Genomic DNA, 24,055 nt, shown 5'->3' with positions numbered 1-24,055 from the left:
GATCACTTGGAATTTATGTCCATAGACTCAAGTGCAAAAACAAAATATTAAAAAAGAAAAGCCAGACTAAATAAAGTATCACAAATGTTGCCGCCCACAACAATCATAATGTAGTCACATGAGCTTTCATCAGTGCAAATAAGTTGCAGATGGAAACTCTTTCACGGCTATCTCTTACTGGTACTTCTACCAAAATACCACTACCAAACAATCAGATCTTGTAATTAGACGTCTGGAGCAGCTGCTTGCTAAGGGGAACTTGCCGTTCCCATTCTAATCTAAGTTGCCCCTTGGGAAGGAAGAAGTTTGAGAAACAGCATGTCGGATTTCATTTTAAAAAGTGAGAGTGGGAAGCTTTTTTATTAGGGGATAATTTGCCCTGGGGAAAGCTGCTAAGAACTTCAAGATGCCTCTATTCCATTTCTTTACTGCCATCTGGAACTGACTAGTGGATAAAACACCCGTAATAGAATTTCCTCCTCACTGTGTACCACATACACAAGGGCTCAGATGACACCAGTGCTAATGGAAGTTGAGTGGCTATCTGATACAGGGGAATGGGTGTGTGACATTCAGATTATTCTCATTCAGAAGGGCCAGTTGGTGCTAATGCTTAGCTCTTTTTTGTGTACAGTACTTGCTGGCCTAAATGCCATTTTGGCAGAGGTGGGGAAGAAGGCAGGATAAAAACTAATTCAATAAAACTAATCTGAACTGCCAGCAGCTATACCTCCAGTGATGGGATGAAGGACAATTAAGAAAGGTAAAGTTAGAGCTTGGGAAAAGTTACTTTTTCAGACTTCAATTCCTAGAATTCCTCAGAGAATATGGCCACTGGGTAGGAGTGGGAGGAAATTGTCCCCAAAAAGCAACATAACCCAGTCTATGGATAATTGAACATTGCTCCCAAAGAAATAACAGTGTCACATTCGCCTCCTTGCAGTGGTATGGTAAATTTGAAGGAGAGCAAGACGGGATGAGGGGAAAAAAAAGAAGACAATGAGTGAAGAGTCTGAAGAAAAACAAGAAAGACAGTCTGGGAGTGATAAAGGAACATTCTTTTCCTTTCAAAAGTAAAAAAAAAATGAATGAACACTATCAGTAACCCTAAGAATTAAGCCTTGGCCAAACACTTCAAAATGCTGGGGCAGGCAGGAGAGATAAGAGTGCTCACAAGCAAAAGATGAATCCTTCTTTGTTGATGGGTATATTAAATCCTAAGGGCTTCATCACCCAAATAAAAATGATACAACAGTGACATAAAACATATTGTAAAATGGCATTTGGAGGCCCCCAGCCTTCCTATTATTCAATTGTGAAGGGTGCACAGTGGAGTTTGATTCCAGACACCTCCCCCCACACCCACGGATACCAAAATCCATGGATGTTTAAGTTCCCTCATATAAAACAGGGTAGTAAAATGGTGTCCTTTATATAAAATGGCAAAATCAAGGTTTGCTTTTGAGAATTTATATTTCTGGGATATTTTCAAGCCATGGATGCATTAATCTGTGGATTAAAAAAATCATATAAAACATTGATATGGAGGGTTGACTGTACAAATACATTTCAGAAAGAAGCATACAATCCTTGAAGCAAACAGTGCAACGGATAGAGAACACCTACTTATGTCACCAGCAGCTTCTTCCAAAAGGTAATTACTCTTAAAAATTAAAAATAAGCCCTGTGTCTTTTATTTCTAACCATTTGTGCATAAGTTTACCTTCCCTGACTTAATAACTCTTTCTTACTGCTGACTCCTTTCTTCTTTCAGGATTTTTATTTATTGCAGTTCAGTTTATCACAAGATAACAGAATCAGCAGCTTATTTATGGGCCTTTCTGTGACTTCCTTTCCCCATATTTTCATCACTTCTTTCAGGTCTAGACAGTGGGGCTGGAATTTTCCATATCCTTGAATCACATGCTCCCATGAAAACTGTATTATTTCTTTAAGTGCACAATTGTGGTTTTCCACAAGGTCTAATTAAAAGGGGGGGGACGGGGACTTCTAAGACCTATAGTCTTCAGTAATAGTATTCAATTGTATTTATTTTACATAAGGCTATGTAAAACAATCATTCGTTAGTATTTACTTTTATATAAGGTTGTCTCCAAATAATAAGAGAAAATATTACAGAGCTGTCATTACCTAAAAAGTTCATGTGTATCCCCCCCCCCTTGTTAACTTAGGTCAAATGTATTTTGGCACAGCATCACCAGCATTTCTGAAGCAAGGCCTCAGAAAATAACCCCTAATTCCCACTGATTGTTAGGTGACAAGCAGAATCTTACCCTCTTTAACTCAGCCAACCATGGAAAGGGTTAAACATTGATGAAGTAATATTTTGGGCCTCTCAGATTTGCATGTTTTGATGAAAATTACTCAGATCTTTTGTGGCAAGACCCTCAGCATTCCTCATATTTGCTGTTTGATCATGGAGATTGGTTGCAGGTTGAGTCTCCCTTTTCTGAAACACTAGGACCAGAAGTGCTTTGGATTATGTTTTTTTTTCCTTTTAGAATACATATATTTGCATATATGAAGTGGCTTAGTGGTTAAGATGCCAGTTCTGATGATCATAAGGTCAGAAGGTTGGTAGTTGAAGGCCAAAGTGCCACATCATGGGGTGACCTTCCATCACTAGTCCCAGCTTTTGCCAATCTAGCAATTTGGAAGCATGCAAATGCAAGTAGATAAATAGATACCACTTTGGTGGGAAGGTAACAGCGTTTGGTGCAGTCATGCTGGCAACATGACCACCAGAATTGTCTTTGGACAATGCTGACTCTTTAGCTTAATAATACCCCCTACAGTCAGTTCCAACTAGACATTCATATCAAGGGGAAACCTTTACCTTTACCTTTTTACAGGATGAGGTATTTTGGAGAGAGCACCGATCTAAACACAAAATCCATGCATATTTCCTTATATACATAGCTTGAAGGAAATTTTATATAGTATTTTAAATAATTTGGAGCATGAAACAAAGTTGGTGCACAATGAATAATCAGAAAGCAAAGGTGTCGCTATCTCAGCCACTCATGAAAAAAGTGTTGTTCTTTGGAATATTTCAGATTCTGGAATTCTGGATGAGAGACTCAACCTGTATCACACTCAGTTTGGGCTAAAGTATGATGATAAACAATAACATCAACATACAGTTGGCCCTTGATATACGCAGGGGATCCATTCCAGATCCCCCCTCCCCCGTGCATACCAAAATCTGGGCATGCTCAAGTCCCATTGTCCCCAATGGCAGTGTGCGTGCACATGCGCAGCCATTAGGAACAAAAGTCCCTCCCCTCCCCATCTCTCCTTTTCCCCTTACTTCTTCCTTTCTTAATTCCCTCCCTCCCTGCCTCCCTCCCTTGTTCCTTCCCTCCCTACTCATCTCGTCTATGCCGCCGCCGCCTCAGCCTCCTCGCTGCCACTGCCATGGGAAAGGCCAGGTGGTGGTGCTGGAAGCCAAGAGGCCTCCAGGCTGCCACCCGGCCCTTCCATGGAGGTGGTGGTGGAGAGGACGTGGAGCAGCAGCATCACAGACCTCCTCACCGCCTCGGCCTCCTTGCCACTGCCACTGCCACCGCAGAAGGGCTGGGTGACAGCCTGGAGGCCTCTTGGCCTCCAACACCTCCACATGGACTTTCCCGCGGCAGCGGCGGTGAGTAGGCCGGGTGGTGGTGCTGGAGGCCTTGAAGGCCTCTGGGCTGGCGCGGCTGCTCCGCCTCCTCGCTGCCACTGCAGAAGGGCTGGGTGGTGTTGTTCGAGGCCAAGAGCCTCCAGGACTGCCACACGGCCCTTTTGCGGCAGTGGCAAGGAGGCTGGGTGGTGCTGTTGAGCTTTGGTCTCCTCACTGCCACTGCCATCACAACGGAAGGGCAGGGTGGTGGCCTCTTGGCCTCCAGCAGCAGTACCCTGCATTTCCACAGTGGTGGCAGCGGCGGCGAGGAGGCGGGTAGCAGCAGCGCCAGAGGCCTTCAAGGGCCCCTGCACCACCACCCGGCCTCTTTGCTGCCTCAGCCTCTTTGCCGCTGCTGTGGCGGGAAAGGCCAGGTGCTGCTGCTGGAGGCCAAGAGGCCTCCGGGGCGTCACCCGGCCCTTCCGTGGCAGAGGCGGCAATGGCAGCATAGAGGCCAAGGTGGTGAGGAGGGCTCTGGCACTGCTGTTCCATCTTCTCTCCACCACCACCTCCGCAGAAGGGCCGGGTGGCGGCCTGGAGGCCTCTTGGGCTCCAACACCATCACCCGGCCTTTCCCATGGTGGTGACGTTGAGGAAGCCAAGGTGGTGGCGGTGATGAGGAGTTTAAATTAAAAAAAAGAAAACTTTTATTTTTATCCTGCTTTTCTGTGATGAGACAATCAAAGCAGCAGCAGCGAGGAGGAGGTAAATAGGGAGGGAATTAAGGGAAGGAAAAGAGAGGGAAAAAGGAGGGGAGGAGAGGAACTTTTGTCCCCAATGGCGGCATGCGTGCACGCCCAACGCCATTGGCAACAATGGCCGGGTTTGCCATCCGCGGATGCTCAAATCAGCGCATGGCAAATCCGCGTATAAGGAAGGCCCACTGTACCTTTAATACTATATTTTTCTATGCCATGCTATCCAAGTACAAAAGGAAAATTACCAACAGACTTGAGATAACCCTGAGATTTATAGGCGTATGAAAAATTTTAAGAACCCTAAAGGTAGAAAGAAGACCCTCAAAACAATATAATGATAAATTTAATTGCGTATAATGTTATCAGACAAAAAGAAGAATGAAAAACATGGACAAGTGTAAAAAAGATGGGGCAGGGGAATGAAACAGAACGGGTGGACAAGAAGGAAGGAAGAAGAAACACAGATTTTTTTTGTTAACACTTAATTTACTGGATAAATCATTTCCTGATTCAAACTAACAAAGTATTTTAAAATACTCTCAAATAATCTGCTCATCTACTGAAGAAATCCAAGATTTAAATAAAGCTGTGGCTGAGTTAAATAAAGCTGTGTGACCACCACACCTCCAGAAAAATAATCCAGCAACAACAACACTAAACTTTTTAGAAGAGGGGAAATATCTCCAGAACAGGAGAGGGCCTCCTCTGCTGATGTGCCCAGATTGTGTAATCATTCTCCTTGGGTGGCCTGACTGGCACTGATATTGGCCAGGTGTTCATACTAAGCTAACATGGCTCTTCAATTAAGTGTTTGAAACTTAGTGATCTTTAGGGAGGAAGTTATCTGTTAGAAATTATGTCATTTTGTAAAAGCACTTTGTACTGTACATACATAATCCCATATATACACACACAAAACACAATATGAGTTCCATGGCAGCTCAACAGCAGGAAAATCAGCGTGGAGGCAAGGATACAGGTTGCTAAAGCACAAAGTTAGGACACAATACCCTACTGCACTGAGAAACTCTCAAGAGTAACTTTCTTTGCTTCATTTCAATGTGCTTTGGGGGTGGAGAAATGGAGTGATTACAGTATATGGTTTGGAAGCAAAAACCTGGACTGAATTTCTATGTAACCATAAAACTGTTTGGAAAGCTTTGGGATTATCACCAGATGTCTGGGAAAAAATCTCATGTAAAGGAATGTGAAGAGCCCCATTATCTCTTCTTCTTGTTTCCTTGAAATACATGAAGTATAAACAATGTGCAAACCAACATGCCTGCCACCTCCCTGCTTCACTGGCCAGCAGAGGGCAGGGAGAAGTTTGCATCATGATGTCTAACATCAAGTTGCTAATATTACACACTGTAAGGAAAAATAAGTCAGGAATACAAAGCAGCAGCAATGCCTTTTATAAATGTTTAGTTTGGCACTCAGCCCTACTCTACCTAAACAGAGGTTTGTGAGGTGAAAATAAGGTCAATTTACAAAGTTATTATGATTTGGTCCATGAAATCCATGCCACAATAAATGTATTAGTCCTTATAGTACCAGAGAGATCTCTGGCATATTGTAAACTGAAAGTTCCACACAAAACACATACTATAAATCATCATAATAAATCCCTTACCTGATCTTTATTAACGAAGCCCCAGATTCCAGCAGCGACTTCACAAGCAAACAATATTACAAGGCAGGTGAAAAACTGTGAACAAAATACAGATTAAATATGAAAAGTTGGCAGTACTGATCAGATAAATGAGAAAGGTTTTGGTGCAAGTGTGCCAGTAAATATGCATTATGACAAAGAGGATAAATAGCATGTCCTCAAAAAAATCAGTAGATAATGTCATGAATGGAGCCCCCTCAGCAGTATTCTTCAGGCAATAATGATGCCTTTGAAAAACCACAAATCACTGTGGACTATGTATCCCTACAGTGCTCTGTTCACGAGGGATACATTCCACTCAGCCTGGTATTCATATTTCTTGACTTTTTTCCTTGTACACCTTGCGAGTAAGAAGATGAGAGCAACCAAAGGCATCTTGCAGTGAACGCAGAACACCAGAAGACAGTACGGTTGGCTAAGACGCCAATGTGACTGAACAAGCTCAATGCAAACTTCTTATGTCGGGATACATCTCTCAGCCATTAATCTCTGAATCAGATAATGCTGAAACAGTTTGCAAGCAAAATGCCATTACTTTCCAGATGCTTTCATACTGTACATCCTTCTCCAATGCTCCATGGTTCAGTTTCAACAAATTGCTACAAAAATACTTATTTAGATGCCAGAGAACATCTTACGTTGTTCTTATGTGGGTTCAAGTGGACTCATAGTTATGGCAACCCTATTCTAGGCTTTTCTTGGCAAGATTTATTCAGGGGTTTCCCATTGCTTTCCTTGGAAACGGACAGGAGTGTGACTTGCCCAAGTGGGTTTCCATGGTTAAGCAGAGGTATGAGCCTTGATCTTTTAAAGCTCTAGTCACTCCACCATGCTCGTTCTCAGATGTATAGAACATAAATGTGACAAAGCCTTTCCCCCCCCCCCCCCCCCCCCAAAAAAAAAACCCCACCAGACTAGCAGGGCAAAAATAAGATTAATGAATGAGGCTTTCACAGAGGTAATGTGGTACAGAGAGCTAGGCATTATCATGTTTATTCACAGGTTTCTGATCAAGGTTTCTATACTGTCCATGTGTAATAGAATGATTGTGTGTGTGTGGAGGGGTAGCATTATTAGGACAAAATGTTTATTCCAAGGATTCTATCAGTTTGTCCCCTTAATAGCAAAAATTTGGGGTAAGGGTGCACTCCTATCATGGGTGAGCAGGAGCACACAGCCTTTGAAGAACCACAAAAACAAAACAAAACAAGGGGTTCCTAGACATGTATTGTCACACTGCAGAAAGAGCAGGAGTTTTGCTGTATTTTTAAAAATAATAGATGTGCACTCTTAGGATAGAACACTAACATAATATATTCAAAACTAGCTATGTTGGCCATGCAGCAAAATACGACAAGATACAAAATCCACAAGCATAGACCCCTTTATTGGGCCAACTCCAAAACATAAAATGTATTATGCAAGCTTTTGAAGCTTCAATAGCTTCTTCATCATATAGAAAATCATATAGAAAAAAATGATGATGATGATGATGGAGTTACAGGCCTACATTCTATTTAAGATATTGTCAGTTAAGATGGTATCAAGGATTTCAATGAAGGCAGGGGAAGGACAGGTTACTTACCTGTAGCTGTAGTTCTTCGAGTGGTAATCTGCGAATCCACACAAATGGGTTATTCTGCGCCTGCGCAGCATTTCCAGATCCTACTGGAATTGCTAGGGAAAAGTTTTTGGTGGTATATAGGCAGGAAGTGTTCCCACCCTTTCTCAGTTCCAAAAAAGGTCCACCAGAAAAGCAGACAAGGAAGAGAGAAGGACATGAGAGGGGGGAGGACTGGCGGGATTTGTGTGGATTCCCAGATGACTACTCGAAGAACTACAGGTACAGGTCCTTCTTCTTCGTGGTCTCTGTGAAGCACACAAATGGGTTAGACTGGCAAGCTTAGTCCTCTGTGGAGGAGGGAGTGTCCTGGTAATAAATAAAATATTAAATCATCAAAACAGTGTGATTGTCAGTTATTTGACAGGTGCCAACTAACCTTAATGCATGCCAGATAGGCAAACAGCTCTGCCAAAGGCTGCTTCATGTCCGTGTCTGGTATCAAGTCTGCAGTGCTTGATAAAGGTCAAAGGTTGTGACCAAATCGCAGCCTTGCAAATGTTCTCCAAGGGAATTCCAGAGAGGAAGGCTGAAGATGAAGCTACCGCCCTGGTGGAATGGGCTCAAATTCGAGCAGGCGGAGTCTTCCCAAAAATCTCATAGGAGAGGAAGATTGTGGAAGTCACCCATTTGGAGAAGCGTTGAGGTGTGACTGGAAGCCCCATTTTGAGGTTGGAATAACAGACAAAAAGTCTGGGAGAACAACGAGAGGACAAAGTCCTGTTGAGGTAGAAGGCTAGCGCCCACCTGACATTTAAAGAGTAGAGCCGGTGCTCGGTGTCGGTGGTCAGGTCCTGGGCTAGCGTTGGGAGAATGATTTCAATTATGATGATGATGATGATGATGATGATGTCTTGACCAAAATGAAAGGTAGACACGACCTTTGGTAGAAAGGAAATGTCCGGATGGAGGACAACCTTGTCCTTAAAAAATTTCAAGTACGGGGAGTCCGTACAGAGGGCACAGAGTTCACTGGCCCCGCGTGCTGAAGTGATGGCTACCAAAAAGGCTGTCTTCCAGATGAGGAGCCTGAGGTCACAGGAAGCCAGAGGTTCAAAGGATGAGGTAGCGAGTGCTGCTAAGACAAGCTGGAAGTCCCAAGTCGAGATCGGGATCAATGCAAGTGGTCTTAGATTGACAAGGCCTCGGAAAAATTTCTTCATGAGTGGGTCGGTGAAGAAACATGGTTGACCGGAGAATTGGTAGTGGGCACATATGGCCGCGAGGTAGCATTTCAGAGAAGAAATGGAGAGGCCAGATGCTGAGTGGTGATGGAGGAAGTCCAAGACAACGGAGACACTGACCTCCGAAGAGGTGAGGCTCCTTGAGGACAGGAAGGCCAAAAAATTAGCCCACTTAAGGGCGTAGGAGTGCTGTGTGAAAGGCTTTCGAGAGGCCTGGATGATTTCTTGGACTGGTACCGAGGGTTGAGTCAAGGCTGAATCCTCCACGCCACTAGACAGAGAGTGTCCACATCGGGGTGGTGAACCTGACCATCATGAAGGTTCAGAAAGTTGGGACGGAGCAGCAGAGGCCAGAATTAGTTGTTGGAGAGATGGAGGAAGGGGGCGAGCCACAGCTGTCTCGGCCACCAAGGGGTGGACAGGATCGCGTCCGGTCAATCGGTGCGTAGCTTTGCTATCACTCTGGTGGTTAGAGGAAATGGGGGGAAGGTGTAGAACTTTTTGCCGGACCACCGAGGTGAAGGGATCCTGGAACAGAAGTGGTTGCAGTGGGAGTTGAGATGAGAGGCAAAAAGGTCCCCACAGAGAGAAGAGGTGGAGGACAACTTGAGGATTCAGTTGCCACTTGTGACAAGAGTCTGGAGCTCTGCTTAGCTTGTCTGCAAGCTCATTTTCCTCTCCCTGGAGATGTATGGCTTGCAAGGTGATCCTTCTTCAGATACACCAGTTCCAAATTTGAAGGGTGAGGCCAAGAAGGGTGGTCGACCTCATACCGCCCTGTTTGTTGATGTAATACATCACTATCATGTTGTCCGTGAGGAGGAGGACGACCTGTTTTTGAAGGGAGGGTTCGAAGGCCTTCAGTGCCTTCTGTACTGCTAACATCTAGAGAGTGTTGATGTGGAGTTGGTGTCCATCTCCCATGGACAGAGAGGTTGTCGAAATGGGCTCCCCAGCCCGTGTTTGAGGCATCAGTGGTCAGTGAAGTCTGAGGTGGTACAAAGGGCACACCCACTAAGACATTGAGTGGGTCGAGCCACGAGTAGAGAGAGCGGGTGACAGGCCCTGGAACAGTGAGCCACTTGCGTGGATTGTTGAAGACAGGGTTGAAGACCGAGAGGAGCCATGACTGGAAGGGACACATGCGGAGACGGGCCAACAACGTGACAAATGTGGTGGATGCCATATGGCCAAGGGCGACCTGAGCTGTTTGCACAGTGATGTGCCGGAAGGCAAGGCAGTGATGAATTGCAGACCTGAGGTTGAGGAATCTGTCGTGAGGAAGGTATGCTTTGCAGGTCGTGGTGTCCAAGGTGGCTCCTATGAAGCGCACCTGCTAGTTTGGGCAGAGAGTGGACTTTTCCTTGTTGATCATGAGTCCCAAGTGGGGAAGGAGAGAGAGTGCCAACTTGAGATGGGAGAAGAGCATCTGCCTGAACGGGGCCACAAACAACCAGTCATTGAGGTAGGGAAAGACGATGATGTTTTGTTGGCGGAAGTATGCGGCTACGACCGCCATGCACTTTGTGAATACTCTGGGTGCAGTGGAAAGTCCAAAGGGCAGTACTCGGTACCGAAAGCAATTGGGGGCCAACAGAGAAGGTTATAAGGTCCCGGTGGTCCTCTCGAATCTGATGTGGAATTAGGCGAACCAGTCTGACTCCTGCAGGAGAGGCAAGATGGAGGCCAAAGTTACCATGTCTATAGGCAATGAAAGAGTTGAGAAAGTGCAAGTCCAGGATGGCATGGAGGCTGCCTGTGGCTTTCAAGACAATGAAGTATCTAGAGAAAAGGCAATGTCGGGTCAGAGATGGAGGGACAGGCTCAATGGCCCCTTTTTGAAGAAGAGAGCACACTTCGTTGAGAAGAGTGTCTGAGGGGGGAGTGGTGAGAATGATACCCCTTGGGGGAAAAGATTGGAGTCCAGGGCATAACCCCTACAGATGATGGAAAGCACCCAGGAGTCAGATGTTATGGAGGCTCAAGAGTGGTGGAAGGAGACCAGGCAATCCTCAAAGGGGGTTGAAAAAAACGAAGTGCACTTGGGAGCTTTAGAAATGGCATTTGCCTTGTGCTGCATCCTTCTTATGGAAAGTTTGCTTGTATTTTTGTTTTTGTTGGCGTTTCCCTTGCTGTTGGGGAGGGAAGCGTTGCTGGTGATAGTCCGAAGACTGGTTAGATCTACCCTGGTTGGGGGGGGGGGTAGGGAGTCTTTGCCATCCTGAATTGTGTTGAGGGAAAGGAGGGCGAGAAGTTGAGGAAGAAGACATATCGTATTTATGGTCTGTGTTCTTCATTTTGTTCTTGAAGTCCAATTTCCCATCAGTTTCCTTATGGAAGGGGAGCTCTTCGATGGCCTGTTTGGCTTGAGGTGTTAGGTCCGAAGACTTTAGCCAGGGAGCCCAAGAGTTGTTGGGAAGCACAGTCAGCCATGTGTCAGGCCGCTGAGATCTGGTGCGAGGCCAGTGCACGAGCTTCTGCATGGATGGCCATGGCTGTCCGTCTCTTGTCCTCAGGGAGCTGTTTGTATAAGGGAAGAGCCTTTTCCCAAAGCTGCTGTTGGTGGGCAGCCATACACGCTGAGTAGCTCTGGATCTTAAGGTCCAAGACTGCAGAGACATAGGATTTCCGTGCCATGGTGTCAAGCTTATGACCCTCCTTATAGTTTTGGGTGAGAGCTGTCTTTGGGGCCGAGCGGACCTAGGAGGCTTCCACAATTACTGAATTCGGGCGAGGATGTTCAAACAACCAAGACTCTTCCGAAGGTGTGATGTGGTAGAGATTGTTAAGATTTTTGGTGGAAGGCTGGGCAAAAGACAAAGTGGGCCAAGAGCTCTTTGCAATCTTGGACATAGAAGGCAGGAAGGCAATGGAGGTTGGAGTTGGGACCCTCTCATCAATCGGGTCAAGAGCCTGGGAGTCTGCATAGAATACTTCAATGTTGAGGGCTTTGCCCATTCAGATCATTTGTTCTGGGAAAAAAAAGTCATCCGATGCAGAGTGAGCATCGAGGTCCATGAGAGACTGTGACTGCTGAGCATGAGTGTAGTCGGAGTGCTCTGCTGATTCAGCAAAAGCTGACCTGGTCCTGGTGCAGGTTGAGAGAACGAAGGGAGCACCTGCAGGGAGACAGCTGAAGTCGACTGTATGGGTCAGGCTGGTTCCGCTCATGAAGCCGAGGATAGGCGAGACCGAGATGGGATGGATGCAGAGCTGAAGAGCTTGCAGGAGGCAAGAGAGGTTCAACTGGTTGAAAGTTGAAGACAAAATGGCCTCCATGGACCTCTGAAGGGTGAAGAGGCAAAAAATAAGTGTCCGTAGCTTGATCAAAAACAACATCCTGTCTGGGAGGTTCAGCCAGGACAGAGGATGTGTCATAATCCTGTTTGTTCTCAAAACAAACAACCTCTGAAGTTTGGGAGAGTTGGTCCGGTATCACCAATTGGGTGAAAGGGGAGGCTTCCTCTTCATCCTCTGAGAGTTGGTAGGGTTCAGACAGAGAATGCAAAAAGGTGGCTGTATCTGGTCGGGCCCAAGAGTCGGGTTGAGGAGACAACTGAGGTTGAGGCGCTGGCTGCGCGCATGGTACTGAGCCCAGTTTGGTGTTGCCGGGCTGGGTGACCGCGTCAGTATGGGACATGCAGTCGGAGTCAGAGTCCAGGCAGGGATGGGACTTTTTCCTGGAGTGATGGGAGGAGTCCTTAGACTTGTCCTGAGACTTGTGCTTTCTCTTCTCTGGTTTGGAGGAATCTGAGGACTTATTCCTCTTTGGTGAGGATGGGTGGCCAGCCACATCCTGGTCCGTGGACCTTTGTTTGTCTGGGGTTGTTGACCCAGAAATTTTTGAAGAGGGTTTGCCCTCAGCAGCAGTAGCCTTGGCAGGGACCCCTGAGGCCAAAGATGAGGGCTTGCTCTTTGCGGCCATAGCCTTGGCAGGGGCTATAGAGGTGGAGGGAGGCTTCAAGATTTGCGCATAGAGCAGGGATCTAAGGCGCATCTCCCTATTTTTCTGGCCTGCGGTGTGAAGGCCATGGAATGAGGGCAGGTGGCGGGAGCATGGCCCTTGCCCAGACAAAGGAGGCACAAGGAGTGTCCATCGAGTGCTAGGATATTAGTCCCACATTCAGTGCACTTTTTAAAAGAGTGCACAGACATCTTTAGACCAAATACAGAGGATGAAGAGGGAGAATTGTCGACCTGCCAAGTGTTTCCGTTATTCAGAGTCCAAAACCAAGTCCAAATCACAATCCAAAAGAGAAGTCAAAGTCAAATGAAGTCAGAGCAAACACAGTGCAAACAAAAGCAAAAGCTAAAGGAAGAAGCTATTCTAAGCAAGGTTCCTAAGCTGCTCACGCGGCGGACAAAAGGAACTGGGAAAGGGCGGGAAGATGTCCTGCCTATATAGAGGGTGGGCGGAGCTACCACCAAAAAGTCTTCCCTAATGATTCAAGTAGGTTCTGGAAATGCTCCGCAGGTGCAGAATAACCCATTTGTGTGCTTCGCAGAGACCACGAAGAAGAACAGCTGGATCACAAGAAAAGTTACCTTTTTGTTATTAATGGAACTGAAATTTTATTACCTTTTATTCCTTTTTGTCCCTTGTCCTCACATGGCCAATAAGGCAATGCCTCTGAAATCCCTCAATGCCATCTAAATTGACAACGTTTCAGAATGAGGTAATAAAACAGTGCATCACTAGGACCTTGCACTATTCACATAGCAAAAGACAGCAAAAGGTCAGACTAAAAGCATGTGCAGCTACATTCCACATGGAAGTCATAAATAGTAATGGATATGCTAAATGAAGACAGTATTGAGTTTCCTCCAGATACAGAGTGTACTTGGCTCAAAACTAGACTTGTATGAGGGAATTCTGGTAACACAAGGAGGCTTTCCTTCCCTTCCCACCCTAATGCAGCTCCCTGATGCTGAGAATAATCCCACAACAGTGTAGGATATGGCGAGAGGTAGGTGCGATGTAAAGAAGAATATCAAAGGAAGTCAAACAGAGAGGATGCAGTGAAGTGGTGTGGTGGTGGTGGGGAGAGGAAGTACTCAGCTTATGCAAGTCTAAATGCAAACCACTGCTTTCCAATGCTAGGATGATGCAATGTCCATGCAAAAGAAACACAATCTTAGCAGAGGACAAGGTCTAAGCGATACACGACTAACAGATAGCAGAAAACAGTAGAACTAGAAAGGGGCATCTAACTTGGTTCTAGGGATGTACTTGGTCAAAGCATTAGTTTTTATAGGGGAGAACAAGTTAATTTAAATAGCTTTATCCCCACTGCACTAAAATCTTTGAAAGATGTCTCAGCAGGAGACAGAAAGTCTTCCCTCAACTCACTTATTTCCTTCTTCCCACAGTGAATATTAGATGCTGCAGACTATATTTTAGAGGAAGGAAATGGCAAAACTACCACTGAATATTTCCTGCCTAAGGAAACTATGAAATTCATGAGGATAAGCTGACTGGTGACATGCAGCTGTGAGTGCATGCACACATACACATATCATGTAAACTTTGGTAAACAAGTGTATCTGAGAAGGGAGAGGGACAGGGAGGGGGACCAGTTAGATAATATTGCCCCTAACGCTGGAATAGCCTTTTTGAACAGAAAAGGTAACTGCTATGGTAGAATATACAGATGGAAGGAGGAAACAAAAGGGACTAAGCTGGTGAACCTGTCTGGGATCAGGCAAGTCAGGATGTAAGTGAAGACATACCTATTGCCTTCACTCTGAGAATGAGGGATATTTTCTGAGAATGAGGGATATTTTCTGAGAATGACAACCTACACATCTCAGATAGCTGTTTTACATTATCAAGTCAGATGCCAGGTCTCCTGGAGACAGTTCCTTCCTAACTTGCTGTCATACAGCTAGAGTTCTTGCTTATTTCCATACATTTTGGGCTTCCCTTAGCAAATATTTACACTTACCTTCACATGGAACTAGAATTATCTAAAGCAATTAAATACATCATATAGGACACACTAAAAATAAATAAATAAAAAGTTTCTTACTGTTCCCAGAAGGCACTGTGACTCTTGAATGGCACCATAGCATCCCAGGAAACCCACAAACATCATCACTGCCCCAACAGCAATCAGAATGTAGATTCCTGTTGGAAATAATAAGCATGTACGTTGACTAAAGTCTGTTCACAAACTAAGAAACTTATACAACAGAATGTGGGTGGGGAAGAGAGAAAAAAGACATGCACTGCAGTTAAGATCATAAATCAGAGCTGTGCTGGATCAAACCAAAAATCTGTTTAGGTCTAGCATACCCAACACCCAGTATTCTCCAGCCATCAGAGCCACAGGCCACACTGTGGGGGGATGGTGTTTTGGAAGATGTGGTCCTAAATAAATAAATAAGATTTGCAAGCTCCAGTCTAATATTCATTTCCCAAAAACAGCCAGATAGATGTTCCAGAGATGCTTGTAAAGAAGTTCATTAAAGCAACAGCCTTCTCTCTGCTGGCCATATCCATTTTAGGGGCATGCTGCCTCTGAATGTGGATGTTCCATGGTTGTTCTGTGCCTTTAAGTCATTTCCAAATTATGGCAGACTCTAAAGCAAACTGATCACAGGGTTTTCTGAGTCTGAGAGTGTGTGATTTGGCCAAGGTCACCCAGAAGGATTCCATGGCCAAGCAGGGATTCAAAACCTGGCCTCCAGAGTCATAATCCAATGCTCAAACTACTATGCCATGCTGGCTCCTTTGTGAGAGTAACAGAAAAATAAAGATTGGGCCACTGGCAGTGGTACCAGATTTAGGTCAGATTTATGGTTGGGCACTGGCCCATAAATTTAGCAGAAGACATTATAGCCAAACTCTCTGAGCTGCTGAGATACAAAAATGTATTATGTAGTGTATTGTTTGTGCTTCCACTGTTCAGTATCCCAGAGGCCTGTTGTCCTCCAGAGGTCCAAGCCCCAGGAATCTTTCCTCCCCACTTATCAGCCTTGCGAACAGACAATCACAAAGCTATAATTGCTCCTTCCAATGGGAAACATTTAGACCATTTTTAATCTTATTTATTTCTAGAATCTTTGTTGGGGACACTAGGTATGTACCCCCAATAAACCGGTGCAGCAATATCACAGAAACACTAACCCAAGGTCATTAAGCTAACATGCCACTTTGGGTCCCACATTGGCAGAAAGGTGGGATATTAAATTAATAAATAAAATTTGGAATGCTTGATAGCTGTGGCTTCCTTAGAATCATAGAGTTGGAAGAGACCACAAGGGCCATCCAGTCCAACCCCCTGTCATGCAGGAAATTTCAATCAAAACATACCCAACAGATGATCTTGCATGATACTGTACCTTGCATGATCACAGCCAAGCACATCAGGTTGAGACAGCTTTATTTCTTCTACTATTAGCTAGCACAAACTGCACATTTAAATGTCTTTCTTTTTACAGAGACATTGTTGCTTGCTCCTGCTCATATTTTAAAAGAGGGGAAGAAAACCTGCAGCCCCAGTTAGTATGCCTAATGGATCAGATGACAGGAAATACATACAACCATGTCTGGACAGCCACACATTCTCTCTAGAACAGGACTAATATATAATAATGACGAATTTCATGCAGATATAGATGCAAAAGATTCTGTGAGGCTGGGCGAAGAAAGCTTCAGGAAACTTCCATCCCTACAATGCTATGTTACTCCTAAACAGTACAGAGTGTTAGAAAGTTGAACAAAGGTTCTTGTAATTATGCAGACCAAGTTTTAAAATGCATCTTTGTGACTAATGTGTGGGTGTGGTAAAATGCAAACAGCATTGGAGGGAGGGGTAGTTATCAGGACTATAACAGGTACACAGGGGTATTATAACCCTTTGTTCTGGTGCTACAGCCTTTGGGAAAAAGTGTCCCCAGAAGGTTGCCTTCTGAGGAAGGGAAGTTCTCCAATGCAGATGACAATGGGTTATGAAGGATTAAAGTGATGTATATTAATATCCGTAATAACGTTCCTTTTCCCCACTATGTTGCTATTATTTCCTACACAACTAAGTTGCTGTTGGGGATTAAATAAATCAAAAGGCATGATGGTTAATTGTGGAAAGAATCATGGTTTGTACTCCATCCTAAACCAATAGTACAATACTGAAAGGACCAGTCTAAGAATACACACTGAGGTTCTATAAAAGACACATGATATGAACTCCCAACACATTGACAGCTGACAACAGCACTGCCACATTAATCTTGTCTTACATGTCTAATAACAAGTAGTTACTGGTGGCTCTGATGGCAGTGGGATGGTACATCAACTCCTGTTTTAGTTTGAATTTTAAAAGAGCTATTCAAGGTGCTGAACTCTGTCTCCAAAGCAGTTTAACACCTTGGATAGCTCTGATTTACTGACTGAGTCTACAGTTGTCTCACTTTCACACTGATGTTAGAGCTACCATTGGTACCAACCATGAAGAAAGACCAATTTGTTAGAGAAACTGTTAAAGATGGAGGAGGCAGAGTCATAAATGGGCATATCACTCAGCACTGATGAGTCTAGTACAGCTGGCCCTCCGTATCCATGGATTCAACCAACCATGGTTCAAAAATATTCACACACACACACAAATTTCAAAAAGCAAATTTTGATTTTGCTCTTTTATATAAGGGATGTCATTTTACTACCCCACTGTATATAAGAGGACTTGAGCATCCATGGCTTTTGGTATTCACAGTAGATCCTGGAACCAAACCCCAGCCCACTGTAGAAATGAAGTTAGTGGCTATTGTATAACACAGTGATGCAACAGAACTTTACAACAACATAAATTTGGTGGTTTATAAATCTAGGTTTACAACCCAGGGATGTCCTCCTATAAGATTATTGTGATCTGGTGGTCTTCAGAGGGAAAGGTGCTCTGATCCAAACCCAGGGTGGGAACAAGATGAAAAATGGCAACCAGAAAAAATATCTGAGAAAGTGGAGAGTTAATATAGGCCAAGAGGCAGAGATCTCATAGAAATTGCATAAACACACTGTACCATGTAGAATGGAGGAGAGCCAGATGAGAGAGACCATAAACCATATACAAAGGCCTGATTGGAAAGCTTTTGAGGTGGGAGCTGGGAAGATGCAGAGAGAACAGTACAAGACAGAATGCCCCCCCCACCATTGATATGCAGCTATGCAGAATGTGTAAGAGTAGCCTTTTGGACTATACTTCCCAGAATCCCCCATTAAACATAGTCACTAGCTGTGCTGGTTGCTCTAAAAGTAAAAGAACAGTCAGTTTACTCATATGAGACTTGTGGGTGGGGGACAAGAAAAGACTGGATTTATTTTACATTTATTTGAGGCTTGCAAGTAGCCATTTACTTGGAAGCCAATAATGCCTTCAGTGACAGACAGAGCTTGTTTATCTTTTGTTTTAAAGGGAACAAAAGTTGATTCTACCCCATGCCCTTTTTAGACTGACAACATGCCAATTTATTTATTTGTCATACTTGTATCATTTCCTTCCTTCAAGGAAGTTCTCAACAGCACGTGGGGTTCATGTTAACCTTACAATAACTCTGTGAGGAAGAAGGTGAGGCTGAAAAATAACACAATGGTTTATGGCCACCTGGGGAGCTTCATGACCAAGTCAGGATGTCAAGCTAGGTTTGTGATTTCCAAGTCACTGCAGTGCACTGACACTAGATCTAATCATTCAGATGCTGTAGCAGATAGCCTGCTCAACATTCCTGATGGGGGAAATAAGAAAGGAGCTGTTATCTTATTGCACACCTTCAAGTTGTTTCTGACTTATGGTGATCCAAAGGCCATCACTGGGGTTTCTTGGCATGATTTGTTCAGAGGGGATTTGTCCTTACCTTCCTTTGAGGCTGAAAGAGTATGATTTACCTAAGTGGGTTTCCATGGCTGAGTGGGGATTCCAATCTCGGTCTCCAGAGCCATAGTTCAACGTTCGAAACTACACCACACTAGCTCTCCGTTGTTATCTATCATCCAAAAATTCCTCTCTGGCAGTGGCGTCACTAGGGTTGTTGTCACCTGGTGACCTCCCCCACTGACCTCCTCTCATTACTACACCAAACAAAATCCTTAGTAATGTTTTTTATACCAATGTTACTCATAAATCATAATTCCCATATACCACTGAATCTAATGGTAATAGCTGTAACATAAACAACTAGAAAAATTAAAATTATCCCTTTAAATTAAAATACGGTACACACAGCCTAAATGTATTTACATATCCATAGTTTCAAGTGTATAAAGTGAAAATTTGGTAAAATGTGATGTTTTTAAAGAAAACTTATAAAGAACAAATATTTTATTTATCTAGGGCCTCTCTTTTCTCCTCTCACTGAACCTCACCCCACTCACCCCATCTCTTACAACATTTTAAATGGAAACAGGCAGATACCACAGCCCATTTCTGCCAAAAGGCATATTTTTGAGGAACAATGGTGTGACACACACACACACGCACACCAGGTGTTACTTGTTGCGGTCCCCTAATGACGCCTTTGCTCTTTGGCCATCCTGCCTCCACCCATTCCCATCAACTAGAGAGGGTGTGTGTGAATGATTGTAAGTATGTATTTAAGTATGTTTTTATTATCATCCCACCCTTTCCCCAATTTGAGATTCAAAGTGGTTTACAACAAATTAAAAAACACATAGTTAGAAATACAAAAATAGAATACAAGACCATAAAATAAAAAAATAAAAAGAGATTAAATGATAAAAAGTTTAAACCATATTAAAACATAAGCCATTAAACAGACACACACACACACTCACATACCAGCACAACAATTAGGAAAATCCGGAATATTGTTTAAGTGGAATGAACCTTATTGCCTGTTGAAACAGAAGATTCTCTACAGTAGGGAGGGTGTCAGTTTGACTTCCCTGGAAAGGGAGTTCTAGAGTCTGGGGGCAGCCACTGAGAAAGGCCTCTCCCATATTCCTGCTAGATGTGGTACACAAGTGTTAACTGTGCAAATGTACTTTCTGTCACTGCTGAAATCTGAGTTTCCAGACTCAGAATTGAATCCAGGAGCACACCTAACCTGCAGACCTTTGTCTTAGGCCAAGTGTAGCCCCAAACATCCTCAAACCATTCCCTGGTTTAATTTCTGTTTGATCAAGTGAGGGGAGCATGGTGATGCAGTTGCACACTCACTGCACAATGTTTTGGAACTGTAATGTTGCATTTTATTTATTTACCAATATTTTCATTTTTAACTTGCTTACACTGGAAATGTCTAAGGCATGGAGAAACAGCACATAATTAAGCCATAATAGTATTTGAAAACAGTATGACAGCTGTATAACAGAAGGCAGGGGAAACACCATTCTGGGAGTGACTGCAGGAACGATATATTCTTAATAGACTCCAAAACCACAGAAAAAATGGAATATTAGATTGTACGCCATAGGCAGACTTTTTATATATTCTTGATTTTATTTGTTTTTTGTACAGCACTGTGTACATTTACGGCGCTTTATAAATAAAGCTAATAATAATAATAATAATAATAATAATGATAATAACAACCTAACTTGTACCAGTAGAGAGGTCTATAGGTTGGGGCTGTGACACTATGGCTAGTCTTACGGAGTGAACCTCTGACAACATGAGCACCATCAGAAGACAACCATCACCTGAGGTACTTACTGTTCATAGGTCCATTACAAACAGGCGTAAAGTACGTGCCGAGCGCGTACTAGGGTTAGGAAGGGGCGTCCCTTACAGACGCCCCTAACCCTAGTACGCACTCGGTCCATACAAAATGGCGCCTGTTGTACACGGGCGCCACCATCTTGATGTAGCTGACACTTAAGTGTCCGCATGTTGCGTGGCACTAATGATGTCGCAAGTGCACCATTGGCGCCTTGTGGCGTCATTAGCGCACCACAAGAAGAAGTGCCATTTTGGGGCTTCTTCTTTGCGGCGCCGAGGAGCCTCGCGCTTTGGCCGCTGGGCTCCTCGCCGCCACAAATGACGGCGCCGGCAAACCGCCCGTTTTGGATGGTCTGTAATGCGCCATAGTTAGGGGGAGAGAAAGGAGGTGTAAGGCAATCTCCTCTGTATCTACCACTTTAAAGACTGCAGGTACCACATAGCCCAGCAACAGTGCATTTACTGTACCCAGAACCTATCCTGTCAAGCCTCACAGGTTAACTTTTATCAATGAAGAAAAAGAAGGACTGCTGGTCAGACTCCATGCTGCATAAAAATCAAACTAGGCAGAAGGACAAGTACTGGGCCCTCGCAGCTTTCTGTGTACTGTACTCACTGGAAACATTCCTCCCCTGTTCCCAATTAAATATGAGAGCTACAAGTGTGCATTTCTTTTGAAAGATGAATTCTTAGGACTCTACATTCAGCATTCCATGGTATGGTTGTAACACTGAAATCTTTATCTCATATACCATCTTAATTATATGAAGTCTACTGTGGTCTACTGTTTGGTTTAACCATCTGAATAAGCTCTGAAGACAAGCAGGTGCAAAAACCCATGTAGCTGGATGACAGCCAAGGGTGAGTTTGAGTTTTGGAGGATGATAAACTAGAGGCTTACACATTGGAAAGGCATCAGTATGCAGGTCATCTCAAATCTTCTGCACAGTTCAAAGAAGAAAAGAATGCAAGCAGTGGACTAGAAGAGTTCTTCCAATACAAGTGACCCCATGTTCTATTTGAATTTCTTCCTAAGCACAGAAAAGGGTGAGAATACTGTCCACCACAAGAGGAAAGAGACAGGCATTGCAAGTTGCAATGGAAGAGTGAGAAAGCAAAGTGTGATAATCAAGCCACAGTCAGGAAGCAATAAAATTATTAAGATGCCTTTGGGAGAAAGGCCAGCTTTCATCTAAAACACAGACAGACAGCCTTTATTAAGTTAGTCTTTGTGCCTGAAAGTCAGAGCCAAACAGACAACTGGAGGAAAGCAGAGTGGGACTGCTGTTTATTTATGAATGAACAAACAACAGCAGCCAACAATAGTTCTCTGTATCAGACTGCATTCATTTCACTAAATTAACAACGCCTAACAAAATGGAGTATAAGTGATTTTTTACAGTATGCAATGAACTACTTATCAGCCAATCATTTTAGCCTTTGGAAGACCCTTTCTTCCTTAGATGTTATACAATTTGAACTTCCTTCTTTGTATTGGAAGACCCTTCCCCGTATGGCACTAAATCATCAAGCAGTTCTTTAAAATGTGGGATTTGTTCAGTTTCATCACTTCCCTTTCTTATCCAAAGACAGTTTTAAAACCCACTATTTCCTGACCTTTCAGTGGTTTCAGACATCTTATAAAACCTCACTTGGAGCTCCACAAGATTTTGAAAACTTCTAAGTGTTTTTCCACAGAGATAGGTTCCCTCTGTCTTCCAAAGCCCTTCCTTAAAGGTATTTGCATTTGCCTCTAACATAGACAGCTCTCCAACACCCTTTGGAATGTGTGATATATAATCATTAAATGAAGACCCACTCTTCTTTGACATGTGGCGCCACACCTGCCATCCACATTCGCTTACACAGTTGGGTTGAGATTGTTTTTTTAAAAGAAAAGTCTAAAAGTAGTATGCTAAGACAGTTGTCCCTTCTAACCTGAAAAGAAAAAAGAGACAGCCATCAGAAATTCTTTCAAAGATTGGTTCATTTGGCTACATCCTGTCTGTTCTTAAGAATGTCTGTCAATTTTACTAGCTGGTCTTGTTGAACTGGTAAAGAAAAAACATTAGAGAAAAATTTAGGGATAGTATTCTTGCATCATTTCCCAACGATATTCTCAAGTTTTTTTTAATGTTTGTAGATAAAAATAAATAATCAAATCAAAGGAGGCTATGGGGCTGTACAGGGCCTAAGTCTAATTGCTAGTTCCATCTGAAGTACAAACACTGAAACATCCATTGAATACTAAGTTAGGTAAGTCCTATGAATTCAGTCAGTGTACCTTAGTCAGGATGAGTAGTTGGATGCAGCTCTGAATGTATTACAAAGAATGGGAATGTCAGATTTCTGAGATTAGAACTATAGTTCACGTTTTATTTCTTGTTAAACTGTGCAGGAAATCAATGCAGGAAAGCAATGCAGACAGAACAGGAAAGTATGTAAACATTCCAGGAGTCAAGGATTTTCTTCCATTTAGCTAGTATACTTTCTGTGAATTGTGAAATGAAGAAATGCAAAGTCTTTACACAGAAATACTACACGCAACTGTGGTGATATAATGAACATTCCATGTGCAAACATCAGTAACTGGTGCAGCTCGGACATGGATGGATCTTCTTTTGAACAACTTCTGTGCAGCATTTGCTATATGCAGGGCTTCTGAATACTCAAAATACTTCAAGATAACATGGTAAATAAAATCTCTGGTATCTGAAGTATGCATCTGGCAGGAAGTAATTCAAAATGTTCTCTGAAGAGGCTAAAATATTGAATCTTACCCTTTTATTGTCTTTTTCCTTTATGCTCACAACAAATCAAGCCAACATTTCTAAAACCACTGAATTTAAATTAATGAGATGGACTCTCCCCATCCCTTCTTCTCAGCTGACACTGGTAAGCTGTGGTGGAAAGCCCCTGCCTCTTCCTATCCCTGAGAATGTATCACCGTTGTGCTCACAGATGGCTTCCAGATGTTGCCACTGCAGTAGCAATAACAAACCATACCAAATACAACCAATGGAAAGGTCTCTCAATGGTCTGGTGTGGTATGGCTGCTAGGACACAGCCATGAATCAGCTTTGGAGAAATGCCTGAAACTGAAGTTCTCCCAGAGCCAAGCAGCTGATCAGGATTTTTAGGGTGATAGGAGATCTGCCTCTTTAAGTTCAAAGGAATTATGTTCTGCCATCATTGATGCTTTGGATCTTAAATAGTTACCTATTCTGTAATACTGGATGTAGCCCTTCAAAGAAGAATTTCACCGACAACAAACTTTCAAAGGATGTAATAAAATATGACAACCAGCCAGCATACAAGCAACACAAAGTGTAAAAATGTGCAGGTATTCATCCTCCTAACTGGCTATTTTCTCTAGTTGTCAAGAGAAAACATAGCTCTGAACTAGCAGTATTTTCATTTTCACTGGCTTCAGCTGAGGTATGCAAACAAGCAAAGGGAGAAATACACATAATAGAGGCCTCTGTTTCTGGGAATGGCAAGGCACAAATTCTACTGGAATTTC

At 43.5% G+C, this 24,055-nt stretch overlaps 1 protein-coding gene across 1 annotated transcript in view; it reads right to left on the bottom strand.

The window, feature by feature from the left end:
- Positions 1–24,055, bottom strand: part of CD81 (CD81 molecule) — a 103,916-nt gene that overhangs the window by 17,368 nt on the left and 62,493 nt on the right. The window contains exons 3-4 of the mRNA XM_042467400.1: positions 14,887–14,984; positions 6,014–6,088 (exon numbers count right to left, since the gene is read on the bottom strand). Of these exons, the coding sequence (XP_042323334.1) occupies positions 6,014–6,088; positions 14,887–14,984 (173 nt within the window). The remainder of the gene's footprint in view (positions 1–6,013; positions 6,089–14,886; positions 14,985–24,055) is intronic.

The sequence above is a fragment of the Sceloporus undulatus genome, chromosome 1 (assembly GCF_019175285.1).
Source record: "Sceloporus undulatus isolate JIND9_A2432 ecotype Alabama chromosome 1, SceUnd_v1.1, whole genome shotgun sequence".
Taxonomy (NCBI): Eukaryota; Metazoa; Chordata; class Lepidosauria; order Squamata; family Phrynosomatidae; genus Sceloporus; species Sceloporus undulatus.
Note: the sequence above shows the minus strand (reverse complement) of the source record. Positions and strands in the feature narration are given on the sequence as shown.